Here is a 23,356-nt window from a genome sequence, read left to right on the forward strand (position 1 = left end):
ACTCGCCTGTTATTCTATAATATATGTATATAATATTTAAATTCTAATTTTTTTAAATTGTTAGTATATCTACATCCTAAACTAAAGGTAAATATTTTAAAATAGTATATATACTATTTAAGTAGTCTCTTGTCTACTGTGTTTTTATTTTAAAATGAAAATCACCCTTTTTTCTGTAAATTGTTAAGTAGATGCTTTTTTGAAATTGTAGATGTATCTAAACCAAAATTCAAATAATTACCTATAGTTATGAGTTATTAGCTTAACTTTAATTACTATGAATTAGTATTCATATTATAGTTAATAGGTCTATATAATCATAATATGATTAAAGATATAGGAGCTATACATTTTAATGATTAAAAAATTATAGTAATTGTCTACTAACTAATATTAATCTATTATTAATTATACTATTATAATTTAAATATTTGTAAAACCATTTTTAGTACTATTATAGGTAATGGTGTAACGATTGCTGTCTATCGACATCATACATTGCTCCTTAAGTAGCACACTGCTATAATATGCTAAGTATAGTATATATAATATAATATATAATATGATGACTGGATCGCTGACTTAAAGTTTTCCAACACGCGTCATAGTCAATAATGATGACCGATACTTGTACCCGTGGTATAGCCGGTATAGGTACAAATGTACAAGGTACCTTCACCGCGACGATCACCATACCTTTATTAAAGTACCCATGTATTAGTCACACATAAATACGCCTGTGCCCCCTTTGTCGTTTATTCGTATCAAATACAATAGCCTGGTTACAGACAGAGCAAAGGCTCGGCACTTCATTTTTTTAACCGTTCCAGTACCATGACTGACGAGTAATGGCCGTTTTGTTGGTGCTCCGAGGAACAGCACATGAACCCTATCATGGTAAAGTTGTAAGTATTTCTTTATTAACACACCTAAAAAATATATATATTATTTCACTGTGGCTGGTATTTTGGGTATTTTATTTTATAATTACTACTATATAAGCTGGTATGTATTTTTTAGATTTTATTATCATTATTAAAAAAACTTCACATTATTTAGTTTATTTTGTTCCGTCCGTCGGTAACCGCTAGATCGGAGCCGCACGGTACGATTTTTGATGTATTCTTTACTGGCGTATTTATTAATTATATTATTTCACTCTGATCGAGTTTTATGCCGTCTAGCTTTCTCAGCATTAACTTAATTCTAATATATTGAAAATAAATTACATATATCTATACATCTATCTATATATTTTCCCCCAAATCGAGTTGTTTATTTCATATTAGGTACTGATACAAATTATTTATTATTCTTATTACAACTATAAAAAAAAATCCATGGCACTCCGACTTTCAGGTCTCGGTCCATGGTTGGCGACCGTGATACATGTTTTAGACGGCCATGTGACTCTCGATACAAGAGACAAAAGATTGAGCAGTCACAATATGACGTATCTATTAACTTATATAATATATAAGTATATACATATTATGTATAAATCTAGATTCAATTATAGCTTACTTAATTTAGATAACCCTGATCTCTAATGTTACGAGGTCAAGTCCATAACTTTGACATAAGGAACACGTTAAACATGAGCAACCGGTGAAGAGGGGACGTAAAAGTAATATACACATTTTATTACTCCTCCGAATTTTAATAGATACATTAAAATTTTCAAAAAATACTCTAATGAACAATTAACAGAAGAAAGTTTGAGTCTCGTTTGAAAAATAAGTTTGTACCACTACAGAATACTCATTAAACTCTATAAATATCTAAGTATTTGAAATTATAGTTTTTAAATTTTAAGTATACATATAAAAATTGCAAAATAAAAAATCTGAGAAATATATATTATCAAATGACGATGGGAGTGAGCATATTATTCGTGAATCGCCCTTTATATTTAATTGAGTTCTATGAAAAGACGTCCAACTGGTCAAACTCTACTCATATTTACTTCTATTGAGCATTTTATTTTATTATTCATTCATGTTTGACATAAAAACATCGTATGTATACGACACATTATCATATCTACTATAGGATAATCTGGATAAAAATAGATTACTTTTTGTACATTTTATATCTATTTTCTTCTCTTTAATCGTACTACACAGATACCGAATAATAACTATCAAGTATCGTTATACGCTTTCGGTGTTTCATGTTTTGAAATGATGCTGTGATGTAATGATATTGTTGTTGACACACGAACAACGGCGATGTTGCAACAATGAGTTACTCATAAGTATGTATAACTGTATAAGTTGATTATCTACCGATTATACACAAATATATTGGTAATCGAGTAAAAGCGTAAAATCGCTTTTAGTAGAATCGTTCACATTGCTCTTAAATGCAAGTCAAGTCGGCAGAATTAATGGTTTATCTGACGTTGAAATTAAAAATAACCAAAAAAAAACTGATATGATTATACGATGCTACGTACGATATTATATGTCATACATGCACTCTCCCGAATCCAAACTGCAAAACCGGAAATCGTTACGTTTTTTTTATTTTATCGACGTTTCATTTCCAGCAAACAGCACTCTAACAAATGACCAAAATAATAATAGAAATAAAAATAAATAACTGCCTTTGTAGTATTGACAATTGGAATCTAAGTACGTTTTCGGCGAAAATCTCGAAAAACAATTAACATACATACATATAATACTATCTGTCTAAACTGGAACAAATAAACAATTGTACTTCAGTTCGTGGAAAAATCAGCGTCTATATATTTCGCTTAGTGAACTAAATCGATCGAAATAGTCAACTGCCTTTGGTAGATTATAGCACTTGGTATATTCTCAAACATGATTCAAACTAATCTCTAAACTTTTCTGATATCTCTAAGTGTTATTTTATCTTTAAGAACAATTTTTAAAAATTAAGATATATATATTCATTATATTCATTTGTGAATCACTCTGTACGTAGAATATAGTTAATGTATTTCCATGATCTAAAACGTAATTACTTTTGTAAGCCACTTTAGAGCAACCTATTATAAAGGTAAAAAACAAAGCTATAAACCCTTCCGGAGTTTTAAGGATTATGTGTGCGTAATTTAATGTCTAATAGATAAGCGGTTCAGAGAATTAACGAGTACTAATAAACGCACAATCATTTTTATATAGAAAGAATATTGTTTTTAATGTTTTTCTTATGTTCACCAGTATACTGATTGACTATTATAATATCTACAATATTATGACACTCCAAAAATACAATATAACAATCCCGTTCAAAACACATACCTAAACTACGCATCCGCGGCAGTCAATGAAAACCCTCCTAGCCACAAACAGGCACTCGTCTTCAACTCGACAGTATACCATAAAGGGACTACATCATTGCCATAGGTAAACTGATCTCTCCAAAATCATAGTTTTCGTTTCCCGTATATCAAATAGTTGGTTTTGCACTTTTCTATGAAGCAAACAAATACTCGACTCGCTTTTAGAATCCATTCAAAAAATATTATTATCAAAGAACAAACAATTGAAATTCACCGTCTCATCAATCCATCTAAGCGGATAGTCATATAGCTTAAAGGTATTCTGTTGTTCTTTTTGAAATCATCACTTGAATTATTGCTCTTCGCGATGCTGAATTAAATGCGTTGGAAATGTCAAGCGTGATAATAACGCAGAGTTGCATTTAATTTATCATCCCACTTCGAAAAGCAGGACCACTGCTGTTGATTTCCCTCCGTAGATGGATTTCATAATCTTGATGTTCTCTGTCGTCATAGCGTTCGTTAATCTAACTAATATTACAGCGACTAAGTGTTCTGTAGTTGCATCTGTGTCCAGGCCCCATATCTCTACCGCGACAGTGGTTATTGTAATATAGGTTTCGGCTCCTGTTGTTTCCTCTGCAATAGTTCTTCTCTGCAAAGTTTTGTTAGTTTTCTTTTTAATTGTAAGAGTAGATCTCCATTCATTGTTCTCTTTGACATTTCCACTTCATCTGTTAGCCCAGCGTCGTTGAGACCTTTATTCAGGCATCTTAGTGTGTCGGCATACGTCGTTTTTCTTGACAATCTTCCCGTTGGCATTACCAGTTCCCTCCTGTTTGAGAGTAGGCAGCTGATTCTCTTCTGGCATCTCTTGTTGGTTCGTGTTTGTCTTCTGTTTCCGTTTCATCCGTTGTCTGCCTCCTGATTCTTTGTTCAGAGTTCTATGCCTCATTCCCCAAGCTATTTTTGTCCGGATGCTGTTGCTACTGGTGCTGCTGTTGTTGTAGCGTGTCCCCCGACAGTGACGCAATTTGATCCAAGTCAGCGATTATTTTGTCCAGTGGGATGTTTGTCTCGATCTCCAACTCCAGTTCCCGTCGTTGCCTCCACCAGCGAACGCAAACGAAAAATACATGCTTGGATCCTCAATTGGCGCCTGGTGATTAAAACACTCCGGGGGTCTAGCATCTTGAACTTGAACAAATAGCTGCCAAAACACTTAGGCCCAGAAAAAACTGAATTATATGACAGCTAAAATCGCCGTGTAATCTCATTACCCATGGTTGTAGATCCAGAATCAGTCTTCTTGTCCAGTGTCCGGTCTCAGACCGTTCCCATTCGCTCTGCCAATTTCGAATTGAATTGATTCTTGTTTCCTGCTTCGAAAGATGGTGTTGACCAAGCCACTTTGCCTCGTGTGTTTTGTACTTATCCACCGCTTGCAGTTTCAGAGAGAGTATGACTGCAACATCTAGTATCGCGTTCGTTTTTACCGTCTTGTAGGCACAAGTTATTCTTATAGCCATCTTTTGCTGAGGGCTAGACAGCACCCGTATATTTTTTTTTTTTTGCAACGCTTAAGCTGATATCCAAGCTGGTGCTGCATACAATAGTTTACTCCGGACCATGGATTTCATAAGTTTCCGTTTCTTCTGTTTTGTTCCTCATATATTTGGCATTAGTCTTGCCAGCAAAAAAGTCGTTTTTATGGCCTTTGCAGCTGCACACTCTAGATGTTTGCCGAACCCTAATTTTTTTCTCAGTTCAATTCCCAGGTATCTTATATGTTCTTTTGGATGAAATTCGATGCTTTCCAGAAAGAATACAGGGGATTGATATACGCGCTTCGTGGTCAGCATTATTGCCTTTGTTTTAGTAACTAATAGTCTAAGTCCTAAGTTAGCCATCTATTTCTCAACTACATCCAGTGACAGATTGATAGTTTTTTCCAGATTTGAGGTAGTGCCTCCCGTCGCCAAGATCTTAACGTCGTCAGCGAGAGCAATTAGAGTTGAGATCGATATCCCATTTATATTTCCTGGCATCTTCATTTGCAGCAGTTCATTGAACATGACGTTCCATAAAATTGGTCCAAGGACCGATCCTTGTGGGACGCAACTTTTAACAGCACGGCGCTCTGTTTCCTAATATAGCAGTGACCTGTTACTGAGGTAGCTTCTTAGGATACGTACCAAGTATAATGGGACTCTCTTCACCACCGGGGCCTCATTCTGGCCCAATACGCTGAATTGAAGGCATTTTCCACGCCTAAATAGTCCATAGCGCAAAACACTTTTGCGCAGAGAGCCTGTTCTGAAGAACTAATTTGGCCTCTTTCCAGGCACTTAGGAAATGGCCCTCTGAAAGGCATTTGTTTAAGGTACCAAATATAAGTTCCGGCTTTTTGCATATTATACGTTTGATAATAGCATCCGAGATACCATCTGGTCCTGGCACTCTGTTCTGTGGGAGGTTTGATTCTATTAGTTTCAGTTCCTCATTGATTATCCGTGGAACCTCCCCAGTTTCCGCCGCGTGTCGTTTTGAACCACCTTGGCACTTGATGTCTGGGAAACAGCATGTCCACTATTTGTTCTAGCCAACCCGGTATCGTCAGGCCCATTATTAGCCTGCAGCCCACTTGCTTTTTAGTAACCAACTTGTAAGGAATTCCCCAAAGATCCACCTCCACTCTCTTGCAGAGATCGCGCCAACAATTTTCCTCGCATTTTTTGATCTCTACTTTAAGCCTCTTCCTTATTTCCCGGTATTCATCAAGCTTCTGGGTACAATCTTCATTTCGATGTCTGGCTTTGTGTAGCACCCTTCTTGTATGCATACATTCTTTCTTGAAGACATAGATTACAATAGTCCCCCAGTAACATGGCTTTTTTCCGTCATTCATAAAGGTTTCTTATTTCCACCATTATTTTTTTTTTTTTACAACGCTTTGACATCTATGTCTGAGCCCGCCAATCTTACTACTTCCAACCAGACTGCTTCTCCATGGGAGGCATCGCCAAAATCAGTAAACCTCCGTCTTTTGCCTGGCGGATACCCACAACGCTGTTTCCAATAATTTCCTTATTAGTTTTTTGACTTCTTAGAGGAGTATCTTCTTAGCCACTGTCGGAAAATTTTCTTTGCTGATATTAACCAACACGATGTATGTTCGTATTTTCCTATTTATTTTATAGTTTATACGCGTGGCCATATTTTATTATGCCAAAAATGTGTATTTTAGTTGTTAATGCACTAGTGCACAAAGCTGTATAGATTATTAAATATTATAGATTGTATATTTGTAATCAAATCAGTCTTACCTCCGATCTCCGGGCCGTCATTTTAAGCTTTATTTATAATTAAAATGAGGAATAACCTTGCATAAATTAGGGATATGGCATGTCGATTGTTATGGAACAGGTATAGTGGCATATTTGAATGGCATTTTTTTAATAGAAGATATTGATTTTTGAAAATATTGAAATGTTTTCATAATTTTAAATAAATTTTCATCATCATTCATTTGTAAAATATATTTGTTTTAACTTTTTGAGTTTTCATTTGAATAATCCAATTATTAAATGGATGTGTAAAATTCGAATTCGATGATAAATAGATAATGATAAATAGGCATATGAAAATCTATTCCAAACATCATCCTAAACATTTTTAAAAACTATTTTATGATATTTAGTTAATATATCCCTAAATTATACATATAATATATATATATATATATATGTATATATACCTATTTAAAAAAAATATCATATATGATGCAAAAAAAAGAAAAGAAAAATTGATGAAATATAGTTACTTATATTTTATGCTTTATCAGTAACATTAACAAAAAAAAAAACAGTCAAATTTTAATAATTAAAATGTTTTTTTCAACCGAATATATGCGACATTCTGTATAATAATTTAATTTATCGATTTAATTAAAGAAAAACAAAATCGAATAGGATCATTTAAAAACATATTATCGTTCTGATTAAAATATAAGGAACTACGAGCGAGATATTTAATAAAATACTTATATCATAATATTATTATGGTATTATAAGTATAGGTACCTACTACTTAATTACTGATTTTTACAATTGTAGCATATACTAGCATTGTATGAAAAGTTCCCGAACTAAATTAAATAAAAAAGCAGATTTAAAAATAAACAAATTTATTTACATTACCCTCAATATCAAGTCCTTTTTTAGTTATACACTCATTACATTGCAGCTAAAGTTGTTCAAACAATCTGATTTTGTGGAACTGGCTTTAACTGCCTCTGTACAAGCTCTTAAGATTTTTGTAGAGTAATCAAAAAAGTGACCTTTCATCCTCATGATGCTTGAGCTTTGAAAATCAAAAATAATCTGGGGAAGTCAAAATGGTTGAATAGGGTGATGACTGATGAGGTAAGACAGTGATCTAGTATTCAAAATAAAAACGCGTTTGAAATGTTCCTGTGTGAGCTAAAGCATTGTCATACAAGGAAGTCCTGCGGCTCGCGGATGACCGTATTCGGATCGGATTCGATGAATAAGATGCATCAGGCGTTTCATAACTTTAAAATAAAACTTAGCATTCACTGTTTGCCCATTTGGAACTAATTAGTAGGTATGGGAATTTTTCAGATACACTGTCTTTTACACATTGCACATTATATTTATTTATACAGCTATACAGGCTGAAGTTTATATTATTATTAATAGATTTTATGTTAATTTTTTTTCTACACTTGAAAGTTAATATATAAATACATTTTTGTATGATATACCTACACTACTTATACTATATATATACGTATATACATACGAGTAGGAGTAAGCGAGCCATATATAATAAAATTATTTTATAGTTAAAAACTTCTTATGGTGAGTTATATACATAAAATCACTGAATAATGTGTATATAATTGGTAAAAATGTGAAATAGTATTTTGTTAAATAATGACAAGTTGATGTTTTTTTATCGCAATTTATTTAGAAAAAAATGAAGGTGTATACAGTGTATATCTACTAAGGTTTTAATGCCACACATACCAATAACTTGGATATAATATTAAGTATATGTATGGTAATTTGATAGAAAATCTGTTGTGAACGCGTTAATACGTACTTATAACTTACTAACAATTACACAAAGGAAATGTTATAGATCAACTTGCTTCGCACCACAGTATTCGAAGTTATTACTATAGATTTATATAAGTAAGTACATAAATGTCATAATATATAATAATTTACACATTGTAACAATAATTTGTCTAACAATATTGTTATATATTATTTATACTTACGACACAAATAATATAGTTAATTGCGACTTATATATTTATTAATATTACTCTGAATTACCTAAGCAATGAAACATAATACCAAAATATTTGTTTATTGTGTAAAAATGACTGAATTAGAAAAAAACTCATCTGAAAGTGATATTCCGGTAAAAGGAAATAGATTATTTCTAAGTCGACCGTTAAAAAAATGAACAGATAAAATAAATAACTGAAAAAGTTCTGGACAAATTTGAAGAACTCGCTGAGATGAATTTTTTTTTCGAAAAAAATGTAACAACTTATGTTTCAGGTGATGCGAGACAAAATAAAATGACATACCATATATTTTCTAGGTTTGAGTTGTGTCATTGCTTTACGAATCTGGGAATTGAAGTGATAGGAACCTCCAGTCATTGGAACGGTGTCAATGGCAAAAACTTAAAAATCAATGTCGGTACCATCCATAAACAGTATAGTGAAAACACTACAGAAAATAGTGATCGTGCTACCACAATTGGACTCTCAAGTGATTATTACAACAACCATTTCGTCACTTTTGACGTTTATACGAGCGGAATCGCCAAGTGGTCTAGCCGAAGATGATAATTACTTACTTTATAAAATAAATATTAAATATGAATATATTTTAAAAAGACATTGTTTAAGTATATTTGGTTATTATAAATCAAACTATTATTAATAATTTCGAGATACCACAGTATGTACGTAACATTACAACAATAATAGCTAAAACCTAAATAAGACCAGAAACGCCAAATACATCTGCTGTAGCTTCTTTACTGCTATAAATCGTATCAAGAACTAAGCTCATAAATTAAACAAAATACAATATAAAAATGATATAATACATAATTTTGTATTTTACATTGTTTTCTCTTTTTATAAACTATAAAATAAATAAAAAATTATATTTTCAAATATTTTGTGTTACATCCGATTTAGATTACACAACAATAATAATAATAAAAATAATTTAATTCGTATTCTTTGATATTATAGGTACCTCGGTTATGTTAATACTATGTCTTATTATAATAAATTTTACTGATGATCATATAAATTTGGATAAATATAAACAATACTGGCTAAAAAGATTATCGATGTAAATAAGTTCTAATCGACCATAACAGAATACTATAGAAGTTTTAGACGTAGTTACCGAAAAAACATATATTGGTTAAAACATAAAATATTTAAACTAAACGTCGTATTAATTGGCGTACTTATTGTATAGCAAGACTCGAAAATATATATGTGTAAGCAATATATGCGATAAAATTGATAACTATATGTGAAAAAGCCGAAAATATAAATATTATGGAACATCAAAAGACAAACACAGAAGAAAAGCCATACCAGTGTGATGTGCGTGATAAAACGCACACGGAAGAGAAGCCATACCAGTGTAACATTTGTGACAGATCGTTTACTCAAAACTGTAGTATGATACGTCATCAGCGAACTCACACGGGAGAGAAGCCATACCAGTGTGACATTTGTAGCAAATCGTTTACTCGTCGCTCTAATTTGATACTTCATCAACGAATGCACACAGGAGAGAAGTCATACCAGTGTGACGTTTGTGCCAAATCGTTTTCTCATCGCACTAATTTGATGCTTCATCAGCGAACTCACACGGGAGAGAAGCCATACCAGTGTGACGTTTGTGGCAAATCGTTTTCTCATCGCACTAATTTGATGCGTCATCAGCGAACTCACACGGGAGAGAAGCCATACCACTGTGACGTTTGTGGCAAATCGTTTAATCAAATCTGTAATATGACGAGTCATCAGCGAATTCACATGGGAGAAAAGCCATACCACTGTGACGTTTGTGGCAAATCGTTTACTCGAAACTATAATATGATGCGTCATCGGCGAACTCACACGGGAGAAAAGCCATACCAGTGTGACATTTGTAGCAAATCGTATACTCGTCGCTCTAATTTGATACTTCATCAACGAATGCACACAGGAGAGAAGTCATACCAGTGTGACGTTTGTGGCAAATCCTTTAATTGTCGCACTGGTTTGATACTTCATCAGCGAATGCACATGGGAGAGAAACCATACCAGTGTGATGTTAGTGGAAAATCGTTCACTCAGAATATTCAAAAATAGCACATCATCGAACTCAGAGAGCAGTAGTAGCGTAATTAGGAAATTGTTCTGGGGAACAATTAGCTTTTGTCTAAATATTTTATTTTTTGGTTGGGGGCTGAGCCCCCGGCACCTATTTGCACCATGATGTACACAATTTAAGAATTATAATAAAAAAGAATACATATTAACATCACTCTTCTTGTTTTGTTATTTAGATTTGGAATAGGATTATTAAAATAAAAAAATAAATTAGAGTATTAAATATTAATATCTTATACCATTAAATTATTAGATTGATTATTAAAATTAATAATTTATGGAAACATATATTATTTTTTATAAAACCAATACTAATTTTCTTGGCTTTTTAGCCTGAAGATAAATTTTGTCTTGTGAGTCCAATTTAATAATTGTATACATTACCAACATTTTAATCCATTCAAACGGTAATATAAATAAAAACTATTTCATATCAATCAAATATTTAAATCATTATTAAAGATTACAGATTTTTTTTTCTTACTACAGATTTTACTCTTTGATCCTATTGTTACTGCTCTCTGCTTTGCACAATCGATGTTGGGATCATAATTGAAAACTGATCTATAACTGTGAGAGGCTTTTCGATTGCATATTCTAGATATTTGTTGTTCATGTGCTGTAGCAGTAAGGCTCTGCGAACATTCTATGCTAGACTCAGGCTGTGTATGCTCATAGGGAGTCTCTCCCATTCGGCGGACTTAAACTGATTTTGTTTTTGATGTATGTCTAGATAGTTGAAATTTTTTTTTAGGCATACTGACGTTATTTATTCATAATAAAACGTAACGTAATAAATCCGAAAGTAGTTCGGAAAATAACTTATTATTAAAACAATGTCGAAAGTTTAAACAAAATAAACGCAGTAACCATGACTAAATAAATAAATAATCAAAAATGTCTATCATAAATCTCCAAATTCCTGTTTAAGCACCTACAGTGGGTGATCAATTCCCTTTTTAAATTAGCCTATAACACTCACAAAGAATGTGTCATTCTATTGGTGAATGAATTTTTGAAAACGGTTCTGTAGTTCCAGAGCTTACTTTCGACAACGGTAACTAACGACTCCTCTTTATATAATAACTATAGAGTATAGATATAGATTTACACATTTGAAATTAAATTAAAAAATAAATACTAACTGTAAATACTTCAAAAATCTCTATGACCTAGCAACGCTATTTCCTGGCAACCGCACATAATTACGCAATTGATTTTTTTTTTTTATTATTGATAGCTTAAAGTTACACTAATACAGCTTAACAATTAAATTATACGCAATTGATAATCTACTAGTAATAAGACGATTTCTATTTGATTTTATTTGCTCTACTCTTATAAAATAATAAAAATTATGAATATTAAATAACTACCAACTGCACACGCCATAAGATATTTGATGAAAAGAAACTAGCCTCTTTTAATTGATTTAATATAGGTTAACATAAATATACATACATATTACATAATAATTAGCATTCTATCTGTATTTTAGTCAACAAAATTGTTGCTTTTAGTTAAAAATATATATAATATAATATGTGTGTGCAATTACAAAAGTATACTAACTACTAGACAACTTAATAGTTTTTAATAATAGCGTATAATGCAGAATCGTGAATCACTGGATTTTATTTACTTGAACTGAAATTTTTTTAAATATTTTACTGCGAGGTCCTTTTATCCATGAGACTCGCAGAAATTCCCGCCTTCAGTCATAAATTAAATATTCTATATGCCGTTCCGCCTCTGCTACCAATTATTAGTATTAAAGTAATTTCTCATATTTTTATAGTACTTATTATATCATAATATATACCAAAAGTAAGTTACCCATTTTTTTTCTTTTTACCTTATCCACGATAAATTTTTATTTCGTGAATAATCGTTAACAAATTTAAGTACGCCTACGACAAATACTATAATTATTTACCATTTAATTATTGCCATAATAATTGCGTACCTACAATAGACAGTGAATAAATTTATTATCATGTATCAAATGCCATGAATAATATATGTTATATGTATGTATTTATATAAAAAAATAATACCGCTTAATGGATGGCTGAGCTTCCGTAATTACTGCGATTCTAGAAGTGGTTATTAATAATTATTACATTAATGATAACAATATTGCGTTGTCTCGCAAACCCCCATAAAGTCTGCGTCTACTAGTTTTGACTTGATATCGTAAAAACAATGCGCAAAGTTCGTGCTACGACCGAGACGATGTGCGTATGAGGGTCATAGGTGTATTGCACACACAAACACAATGTAATATAATATATTTCATAATAAACATTTTAGTACTAAATGTACGTATAACATATATAATAATATTATGTATAGTGCTTATAATATTGTATTATTTTACGTATACTGTGGGCCGGCAAAGTTTCTCGAAAACTTGTATTTGATACGCTGCAGGATAATTGGCTAATAACCAACTCTATATAGCGATATGTGTGTATGTGTGTGTGTGTACTCGAGTTATTCTGAACAGGACATTTAATCATCCAACCCCCAAAGAAGATAAGCGTGTGCAGTGTATATATAGATATTGTCTATAGATATGACAAATGACCGTTTTCGAACGCTCGGCCGAGCTACAGCTATAATAATTATATATACCGAAGACCGACGATAGTATTATTACATATGATATATAACACCAAGTGTGTAGTGCATAGTATATACACGTGTTGAATGAACTATCCGCCTATCCCTCTATGTGTACTATTTAAGTAATATAGTACAGCTGTTAGTTGTACGACACATACGGTGCCGAACTTCTAGACCGAAGTGTCTAGAAAATATGTAAAAACTGGCAAAATTCAAGTATGTATATGGCAATATTTTAAAAACGTTTTTCGCTTTAAAAAAAAAAAACTTTTTTTGTTCGATTGAATTGTCACTGATTTCTGATTGAACAACTTAGAGCAGTAAACATAATAATTATGTATCGATAAAAGTATAAAATGTATTTGATATTTTTATAAGTAAGTGTATAAAGTTATACAAGCTAGCTGTTAGTAGATACTTAATTTTTTCAAGAGAAAACAAATAAAAGATCTCCCCCCCCATTGGGCGATTTTTTTTATATTGTGTATTAATGTAACCAGTATCTTAAAAACTAGATAGTCATTTTAGTAATTTTAATTGAGAGGTGGGGAATCGACATTTTGACAACCCCCCCCCCCTTAAAGTTAGATCAAAACCGCCACTGTCGCAGCTACTTGTTTAACGGCCATCACGATCATTATAATTATTATTCGTTAAGTAGGTATTTATGTATATAACATATACGTACAACATACACAGTTTTCAAAGTATTATTATTCTTTATCAGTAGTAGGATGTAGAATGGGCCTATGAATGCAAATGCGTTTACATCGTTTCCTCGTTTATATTCGTTAAAAACTCAATCAGTGGCGGTGTCGCAGATTTCTAATACCCTCAAATACTTTTACCCCCGGGGGTAAAATTATCCTAGAATAACTTTACCGGGAGTAAAATTAACCTAGTATATTTTTACCGGGGGTACAATTAACCTAGGTTAACTTTACCCTCCTTAAAATTTTACCGGGGGTATAATTATTTTAGGTTTATTTTACCCCCGGTAAATATATCCTTGGTATTTTTTACCCCCGGTAAAAATTTACCAGGTTATTTTTACCGGGGGTGGGTAAAAATATCCGGGGGTAAAATTCGCCTGTTACAATTTTTAAGAAAACTAAATATTTTATATATTACCATCAATATTATCTATTACCTAATACCTATATATCCGATGGTAACGTATCTTAAAATGTATCTTAGTGCAAAGACCATGACTGAGTTATCCATTACATATTACTTAATAAAAAAAAATGACGATAAAAATTAAAAGCAGTTTTACTTTTATAATGACTTATAGCAATTGTAATGACTTAACTGATTTTAGTCATTGAAATCATGTCATCCTGAATTATTAGCAGTAGGTAATTTAAATAAATGTAATTCACTGAACAGAAAAATTTTGTTGAAATATTTGTAACAGTTTTATTTTGTTAAGCTGTGATTGTTTAAAATATAGCACATAGAAATTTGCATTGGAAGTTATTGTTAATACATAAACAATGTGAGAGGTCTGAAGATCTGAGAATTCCTAACGATTTGTTCATCTTTAAAAATATTAATCTTATCATGCCTATAATTAGAAACAACGTCTAGCAGTGTGACCAGGCGCGTACACAAGGGGGGTTTTAGGGGTTCATACCCCCCCCCCCGAAATTTCAGGAAATAAGTTTTATTATTTATAACCTTAGGTTAGATTATATAAGAATAAAAATTTAAAACCAAACCCCCCCCCCCCAAAAAAAAAAAATATTTTTTTGTGTACGCGCCTGAATGTGACTAAAATTTAAATAGGTAATAGAAATGGCAATAGGATATAGGATGAAATATGTCAAATATATCGTATATATTATTTGATTAATAATACTAATTTATTATTTTTATAGTATTATTGATAATAAGCGTAATTATTTAATTAATGTAAGTAATTAATAACTTATTAATGATTAGTAACTTCAGTTGTCAGTGATGTCAGTTGCAGAATAAATATTACGTTTTAACCGTTTAAGACGGGTTTGATTGAAGTATAATATATACCTAATAGAAACGTACTGTGTTGCGACGTGTGACCGTTGAACAAGTAGCTGCCGCCGCCGACGACATAAAAATTAAAAAACGAATAGCGCTATATAATTCATGTGATTCTGGTACCGTGGACTCAATTTTAACAACATGCACGGTATGTTTCACGGTATTCAGCCATTTTAAAGAAACAAATAAATGGTGTTCAGGTGAATATACTGTAACTTGTAAATGTTTATTACATAGATTAAAATCTGTCTAAATTGTAAATAATTATAATTTAACAAATTATCTATATTATTAATTATTACTATTTATTAAATAGGTACCTAGTATAATAAATACTAGTATGATTCTAAGACCCTTTTGAAGGTTTGCCCAAAGTTAACTTTAAATAACTTTGATTTAACAAGTATGAGGGTTAAATATGCATCTCAAGTAAATTATGAAATATATCATTACCTATCTATTTGCAATAAATGATTTTAAAAATATTAACTAAACAATTTATTTATCTCTTTTAATAGAATTTTAGAAAGTCTGCAGTAAATGAAATACAGTCTTACAAAAGTAAAAACTATAAAGGATTTACAGATTGTGAAAAAACTATTAAATTTACATAATATTTAATAACTTTTTTGATGCTTTGAACAGAAAATTCTCTTAGGAAGGAATGCAAAAAAATAGTCATGATTTAGAGGTTTATTATATGCAGTGTTGTGTATGTCGTATGTGTGTGTGTAAAGTTTTTGAATTTATGTAAAACTGTAGCTATGTAATATTAAATGTGGATATACAACTTAAATATTAAAATTATTATTATAAAATATTTTATTTTGTCAACTTATTTTGATACAAAAAGACACTTTAATGTGGCTTAATGATTGGGGAGCAAATTATTAAACTCATCATAGATGTCTCTTACCAAACAAACCGTAGAGGCTCTAAGTATCATAAAATCCATTATAGACTTGGTGTCTTAATAGAATATTTGCACACTGAATGTGGATTTGCATATTAGGTTTTAACATCTTAACTAAACCAAGACTGTTTAGCAGTAATTTTTTTATTCACCAATTACTTATCTGGAAAAATAATATAAATCATAAAATCTTAAATTTAATTTGTATACCTATTAAATAATTAACATTGTTCTTTTAGAAGTTTTTTTAATCATAAGACAACTGCCAGGTCTTAATGTCCATCATGTTGTTTTTACATTGTACAACCCAACAAAAAGAGCAGCATTTATTTAAAAACCATTTACATACCTAGTAAATGTACAGTATAAGCTAATAACTCGGTTTTTACTTATTTTACAAAATCTGATTGTTTTAAACGCACATTTTCCATTACTTTTAGTTTTAAATATTCCATACAGATAATATTATAGTTGTTATGATTTTATCTATATTAGTTTTTGAATCTCTATGTTTGACATAACGTGTCAAAGTGGCCAATTGTTCTTTTTATTTTTAATAACTGAATTCTACAATTAGTTTTATTTAAATAAATATCATATTTAGTTTTTTATAACAGACTGTCTTAATCTTCACTTTGGAGTGTACCAAATTCAATGAAAATTATTTATATTCGTCACTTGAAAATGGTACGCTCAGTCACGGAAAAAATTCTCATGTAAAACTTCCTATTCGGAAGCCAACTTTCGTGGTAATGTGATACTGATAAGTTAAGTGCTGATTAGAGGCGATATCTCTCGCAGACTTCTATACTAACCAAGGACCTTATACTAAAGTATAACTAGTATAAGGACAGGTAGTATACGGTCTATGATACTAACTAAGTAGAATATAATATATTATAGTTCTTTATAGAAATCTGGTATGTCTCTAGACCGTGATTTAAAGATATTATAGTTTATCAAATCGTTCTCTATGTGCTTTGTATAAAAATGAATAACTGAAATACCGTGTCATGATGTCATGTTGTCAAAATTGAGTCCGTGATACTACTAGTACTAGGATCGCATGGATTAGTCGCTTCTTGTAGGTAACTTGTTTTCAATTTTACTTTACCAGTCATTACTCTCTCAAACTGTAGAGTGGTCGATTACTATATTCCCACCAACTTAATTACCTACACATTATTTTAATGATTATTATTGTACTTAATAATATCAATAATATTATATACCATTGATAAATGATGTCTGATTAACTTTATTGTAGGTACCTACTTAATTTGTGTAGAAACTGAATGTAATTAATGTATTCTTCGTTTAATATGAGTTATACGACTTGCAATTTTATTCCTCAAGAATTCATAAAATGGTTTGACTTTCCTGAGTACCTACCTTTTTGTCTATTGAGTACATATTACTTGTTTACTTATATATTTCAATAATCAATTCGTATTTTTAGTATACCAATTATAATAATATTTTATTTTCGATTCATGTGAGTATATTGTGATATTTCTGGTGTAACAATATTATCCTAGAAACTGAAAGTAGATTCTGTATTATATCACATAATCATTATTTATATCAGAATATTGGTTAAAACAGACAGTTTAATGAAGGTAATTCACAATAAATAGCATATTTGATTTGTTAGAATACTAGATAGTAGTACCTACACTACACTACACATATTTGAATATTTGATTGTCTCTTCAATAATCCTCACATTGAAATTGCTGGACCAAATCCAAAATTAAACATTATTTATATTTGTTACACATACTTATACGTAAGTAAAGGTTCTATTTAATATTTAGTATTTACTACATTTTAGTTCAATGCTAAAAGCATGATATTATTTAATGCAAAATTAATATATGAAATTATTGGTAAATCCCTAATGCTAACTGAGCAAATCCACTTTATAAATTATGTATACCTACTACAAAGTTTAAATAGTAAATATTGGAGAAAATTAAGTCAGTATTGGTACTTTGGAATACAAAATTGATATCATTGAATGTTAAAATATTGTCACCTACATAAATTAATTATTTATCGAATTAATAATAATACTCCTAGTAAAATCTAAACGAACTATTATTATTAGGTACAAGAATGAGTGTTTTTTTCGACTTAAGTAACTATTATACCTATTCATAACTATTATAATACTGTTATAAGTTTATAGGTGCCAGTACTAACATTGGTAGTTGGTATACAATTTATTGTGCTATAATATTTAAATATTAAATATTTTTAAAATTAACTTGTATACGACATATATATATAGATTCTAAAGATTCTAACTTTTATCAAACAACACTCATGATTTCAATCTATTAGTTTTTGAAAAAAAAAACTATTATTTTTACATACAGTTTAATCAAAATAAAACACCATTTAAAAAAAAATGATGTTTTGAATGCCATTTATTGTTATAATTTTATACATTTTTACTTTTTGAATGACAACATACATTTTTGATATCATATTCTATTATTCTAAAGCAGAATATTTTCAGAGTATTTCAATAGACAAAAATCAAAAACTGAAATAGTAGTTTTTGAGTTATTACTGTTATAAGTAGGTATTTAAAATTTATGTAATCGGGGTAATATACTAACATTTTTTGGGATATCCCCTACCTGATCTTCACCTAAACTATACTTAAAATGCATCAACTACTCGTCCAAATTTAAACTTTTATTGATTGAAATACTCCGAAAAATATTTTGCTTTGGATTAAAAAATTAAAAATGTATGTTATAATTCAAAAAAGTAAAAACTTACAAAATTATGACAATAGAAAACATAATGTTTAAAAAAAATTGTTTTATTTCAACTAGAAATTATGAAAAAAAAAATATTTCAAAAAACATTAATAGATTTTGAAATAATTTAATAATGAGAAATTTTTGATAAAAGAATATCTGTCTATAAATTATATGATACATTTTATTATTAGAATGTGTCATGTTAGTGTATAGATTTTCAATTTCAATAAATCAAAATTGGTCAAATTTTATTGGTCAAAACTATTGAATTCGAATTTTACACATCCATTTAATAATTGGGTTATTGAATTTAAAACTCAAAAAGTCAAAACGTATAATATATTTTACGAATGTATGCTGATGAAAATTTATTAAAAATTATGAAATTATTTCAATATTTTCAAAAATCATTACCTTCTATTAAAAAAATATGCCACTATACCAGTTACATAACATGCCATACTCCTTATTTATGCAAGGTTATTCCTCATTTTAACTATAAATAAAGCTTAAAATAACGGCCCGGAGATCGGAAGTTAGACCAATTTGATTACGGATATACAATCTACAATATGTAATATTGAATAATAAAATAATAATAATATAATAATAATAATAATATTGAATATTGTAATATATATATTGAATATATTTGTAATATTATTGAATTCAATAATCTATACAGCGTTGTGTACTAGTGCATTTAACAACTAAAATACACATTTTCGGCATAACACGGCCACACGTATAAATTATAAAATAAATAGGAAAATACGAACATTAAAATAAAATTATTTTAGTTGACTAAAATATAATATTATATAGGTACCTACCTATTTAATAAGAAGTCACTAGTGCAGTTATAAATTTATTATAGGTAGTATGAAAACTTAAAAAGTATATCTAAAATCTCTAAAAATTCATTTTTTAAATATAATCAAAAATCTCAAAAAATGCAAAATAAAAGTTTCAAACTTAAATTCGTTGTTACATTATTCAAACTTTATACAAAGAAAGTTACATTTTACAATAATCTAAAAAATGAGTTTTGCTACAACCTTATAGTAATGATAAAAATATTAAAAATATTCAGTCTGCCATTGTATAAAATAGTATAATATTGACTTATAAAATACCTCATACAAACTAGATTAGGAAATGTACATGTACAAATAATTTAACAAATAAGAATTAAGTATTTAAATTTTATTTTTTAAGACAAGGCATAATACAAAAGTAAAATCTGTTTAAAAAAATTATAAATAATAAAATATTGATTATATGAATTTGTATAATTTTTTATAAATCACCATATTATTTACAAGTATATTAAATGTATATATTTATTTTTTAATTTTTCTTTTATATTGTACTATACATTTTTTTTATGGCAATTTATTTTTCGTTTACCCTATACGGCTATACAAACTACCAATTGATACAAACTAAACGTATGTATGTAAATATGTACTATAACTACAGGGACGGCGAGAACAATTCATTCGTAAGATGCATCTGCACTCTGCAGGAATCCTAAGGGACAATAGAATCTATAGACCGTCAGATTATCGATGTATATACTTATACAGTCGGACGGACTAACAGGAATGTCCATAGATAACAAAGACTTCATTATTGTTTATTTCATACTATGGATTGGAATCATGTAAAAAACTGATTTAAAAATAAATATTTAATAATACTTCTATTAAAATATCTCTTAGTTAAATTCTGTTTTAGAAATCCTATAATATATTAAATACATTTTATAGGTACCTACTACCTAGTGTATTTTAAAATTTTGATGTAAATTTTTAAAGTATACAACTGTGATATAAATTATTGCTTGTTAAGTTGTAGGTATCTAGTATATAAGTACATGCGACACGCTCACTACAGCCAACACTAATCATTGGTTCCTATAGATAAATAATATACATTATAAATACATCAAACTGTTCAAACTACAGCAAAAGTAAAGTAAACATTAACTTTGACATATATTTCATGAGAATTTTAGAAATATAAACACGTGATTATTACATAATCGTACAATGGTTTCTCACGCCCCTCGAGGCTCACTGTTTTAATGATAATTATTGCAAGTAGATTCTTAGTTTAACATTATGTTTGAAAATCAATTTAAACTATATAGTATGTATGTACTTAACAACAACATTTTTATTTTCAAAATTCTTATCACTTTACTAAACACTACATTTTTTAAAGACTTTTTATAATTATTTGTATAGCTGCTACTATACCTTTAAATTTTAAAACATAGATTAGAAAGATTATTTTAATCGATTATATAGTCTAAAAAGTGTAGACTTTAAACAATTTAATTCGTTAAAGAGACGTCAAAAAATTATTAATAAATCGAATTATATTATATTGATTCAGCAATAGAAATTAATTTAATATAGTAGTATAGGAAATGTAACTGAAAATAAAAAATGTATGTCAAGCGACTTTAGCGACCGCAATAAAATTATAAGTATTCTACGTTAATAAAATCAGTACAAATATTATAGCTACGTAGGTAGGTATGTTCAGCTGCAATTACTAATAGAAGCATATTATATACGTTGTTAATAAATATGAACAAGCAAAATTATGGTCGATCATATTTTTTGCAGAACCAATTCAAACCTCTGCATTAAAATTTAAAATTTAGTGAACAACGAATTAAATATCCTAAACTAAAATATTTTGTGACTTGTGGTAGGTTTTTGAAATGTATACCTAGATAAAGTTAGAATTTTCAAAATCACGTGTAAACATTCTAAACTATTTAAATATGACCAATGTTATAGAATGTAGATAGGTATAGAATACTCGCTCTATACATATATACTCTAATATTGTGTTTTATTACCTATATAATTTTGTGGATAGTTTTGTAATTCAACTATAATACGTATTGCTATTTCAACTATAATTGTTCAACTAAATCGTATTAGTAACATGAGCTAATTTTATAGCTGTCCCCCAGGCAACTATTTTTTATAGTTGAAATAAATATAATTTTGATTGACTTAACTAAATATTTTTTTCCGTGTATAGTAATAGGTATATCAGTGTGGATTAAAAGAAACTATGATCAACCGATGATCAAAGTTTATGATAGGATTATCATAAAGGTATAGGTAATCCACCTATATCATTGAATTTTACAACATAATGTTATAATGTTATCATTAATTATAGGAAATAATAATAACAAATACATTTTATAATAAATGAATAAAATAAAATTGAACAAAATTATGCATAGTGTAATAGCGTTTTTAATCATGGAGTCAACAATATAGCCACGATGTATTGGTTTTAAAATTTCTTCTCCAAGCAGACAAATAAAATTTCCATTCCAGGCATTGTTGGATTCATTATGGCTGGATTTAGAGGAGGGTTCCAAGCCTCCAAAAATGAGAGCCTCCGCGCTCTATGGGATTTTTTTTGTATTCAAGTATAAAACACAATATAATAATTGCGAAATAGATTTAAATCACAACTTTTGAATAAAAATATTCAATCACTAATACTGTCATAAATATATGAATAAATGTTATTATTAATAACTATTAATATACTTTTACAGTATATTATAAATACATAAAAATGAATAGCGAGTTCCCAAATAAAAATTTAAAATTGATTATTATGGACTTGTAGAGTAGGATAAGCCCTACTGAATAATGTTGATAATTTTGGTACCTATCGTTTTAAATTTTGATAAAAATAGTTATAAATAAACACATAAAGCTTCAAAAAATAAGTTACCTGACCGCTGTTGTAGATAAAATAAATATCTACGTGCCGATTAAGAGGACGTCGCACCCATATGCGTTGTCTCCGTCTTACACACGTACGACATAGATAAAACGCGTTTAAGCAGTCTGAGTAGAACAGTAGAGTTCGCTCAATTTTGGTTCTAGAATAAATATACCTATTATAAAATTGAACTGTGTGAATATTTCTAAGGGCAAAACACTACGTTTTTTAAAAAAAGAAAATTTTGAAAAGTTAAAAGTCATTTAAAAATGTTAACATTTTCGCTATTTCTAAACGATATAATAAATATATAAAAATATATATATTGGGAGTGATGGAAAAAAACGCAGCGTCTTGCCTTCAGAAATATTGTCCCAATTCAATTTTATAATAGGTATATTTACTCTAGAACCAAAACTGAGCGAGTTCTACTGTTCTACTCTGACTGCGTAAATGCGTTTTGTCTATGTCGTACGTGTGTAAGACGGAGACAACACACGCGGGTGCGACGTCCTCTTAAGTTTTAAATAAAA

General features: G+C 29.6%; 2 protein-coding genes across 3 annotated transcripts; one reads left to right on the forward strand and one right to left on the reverse strand.

The window, feature by feature from the left end:
- Positions 1 to 623: 623 nt before the first annotated feature.
- On the reverse strand, positions 624 to 11,661 carry LOC126552839 (uncharacterized). 2 transcript variants are annotated; one of them, XM_050207881.1, is made up of 2 exons: positions 11,191 to 11,580; positions 624 to 929 (listed from the first exon to the last, which is right to left on the reverse strand). In XM_050207881.1, the coding sequence occupies exons 1-2, from the start codon at positions 11,396 to 11,398 to the stop codon at positions 718 to 720; spliced, it is 420 nt and encodes a 139-aa protein (XP_050063838.1). In that variant the 5' UTR covers positions 11,399 to 11,580; the 3' UTR covers positions 624 to 717. The 2 variants fall into 2 exon arrangements, 1 of the variants encoding a protein (XP_050063838.1); XR_007606283.1 differs by lacking the exon at positions 624 to 929 and adding an exon at positions 7,462 to 7,638 and having other exon boundaries at positions 11,191 to 11,661.
- LOC114129724 (zinc finger protein 436-like) lies at positions 9,699 to 10,860 on the forward strand. Its single transcript, XM_027994543.2, has one exon. It carries the CDS (start codon positions 9,882 to 9,884, stop codon positions 10,683 to 10,685), a length of 804 nt encoding a protein of 267 aa, XP_027850344.1. The 5' UTR covers positions 9,699 to 9,881; the 3' UTR covers positions 10,686 to 10,860.
- Positions 11,662 to 23,356: the final 11,695 nt, after the last annotated feature.

Source organism: Aphis gossypii, chromosome X (genome assembly GCF_020184175.1).
Source record: "Aphis gossypii isolate Hap1 chromosome X, ASM2018417v2, whole genome shotgun sequence".
NCBI classification, from domain to species: Eukaryota; Metazoa; Arthropoda; class Insecta; order Hemiptera; family Aphididae; genus Aphis; species Aphis gossypii.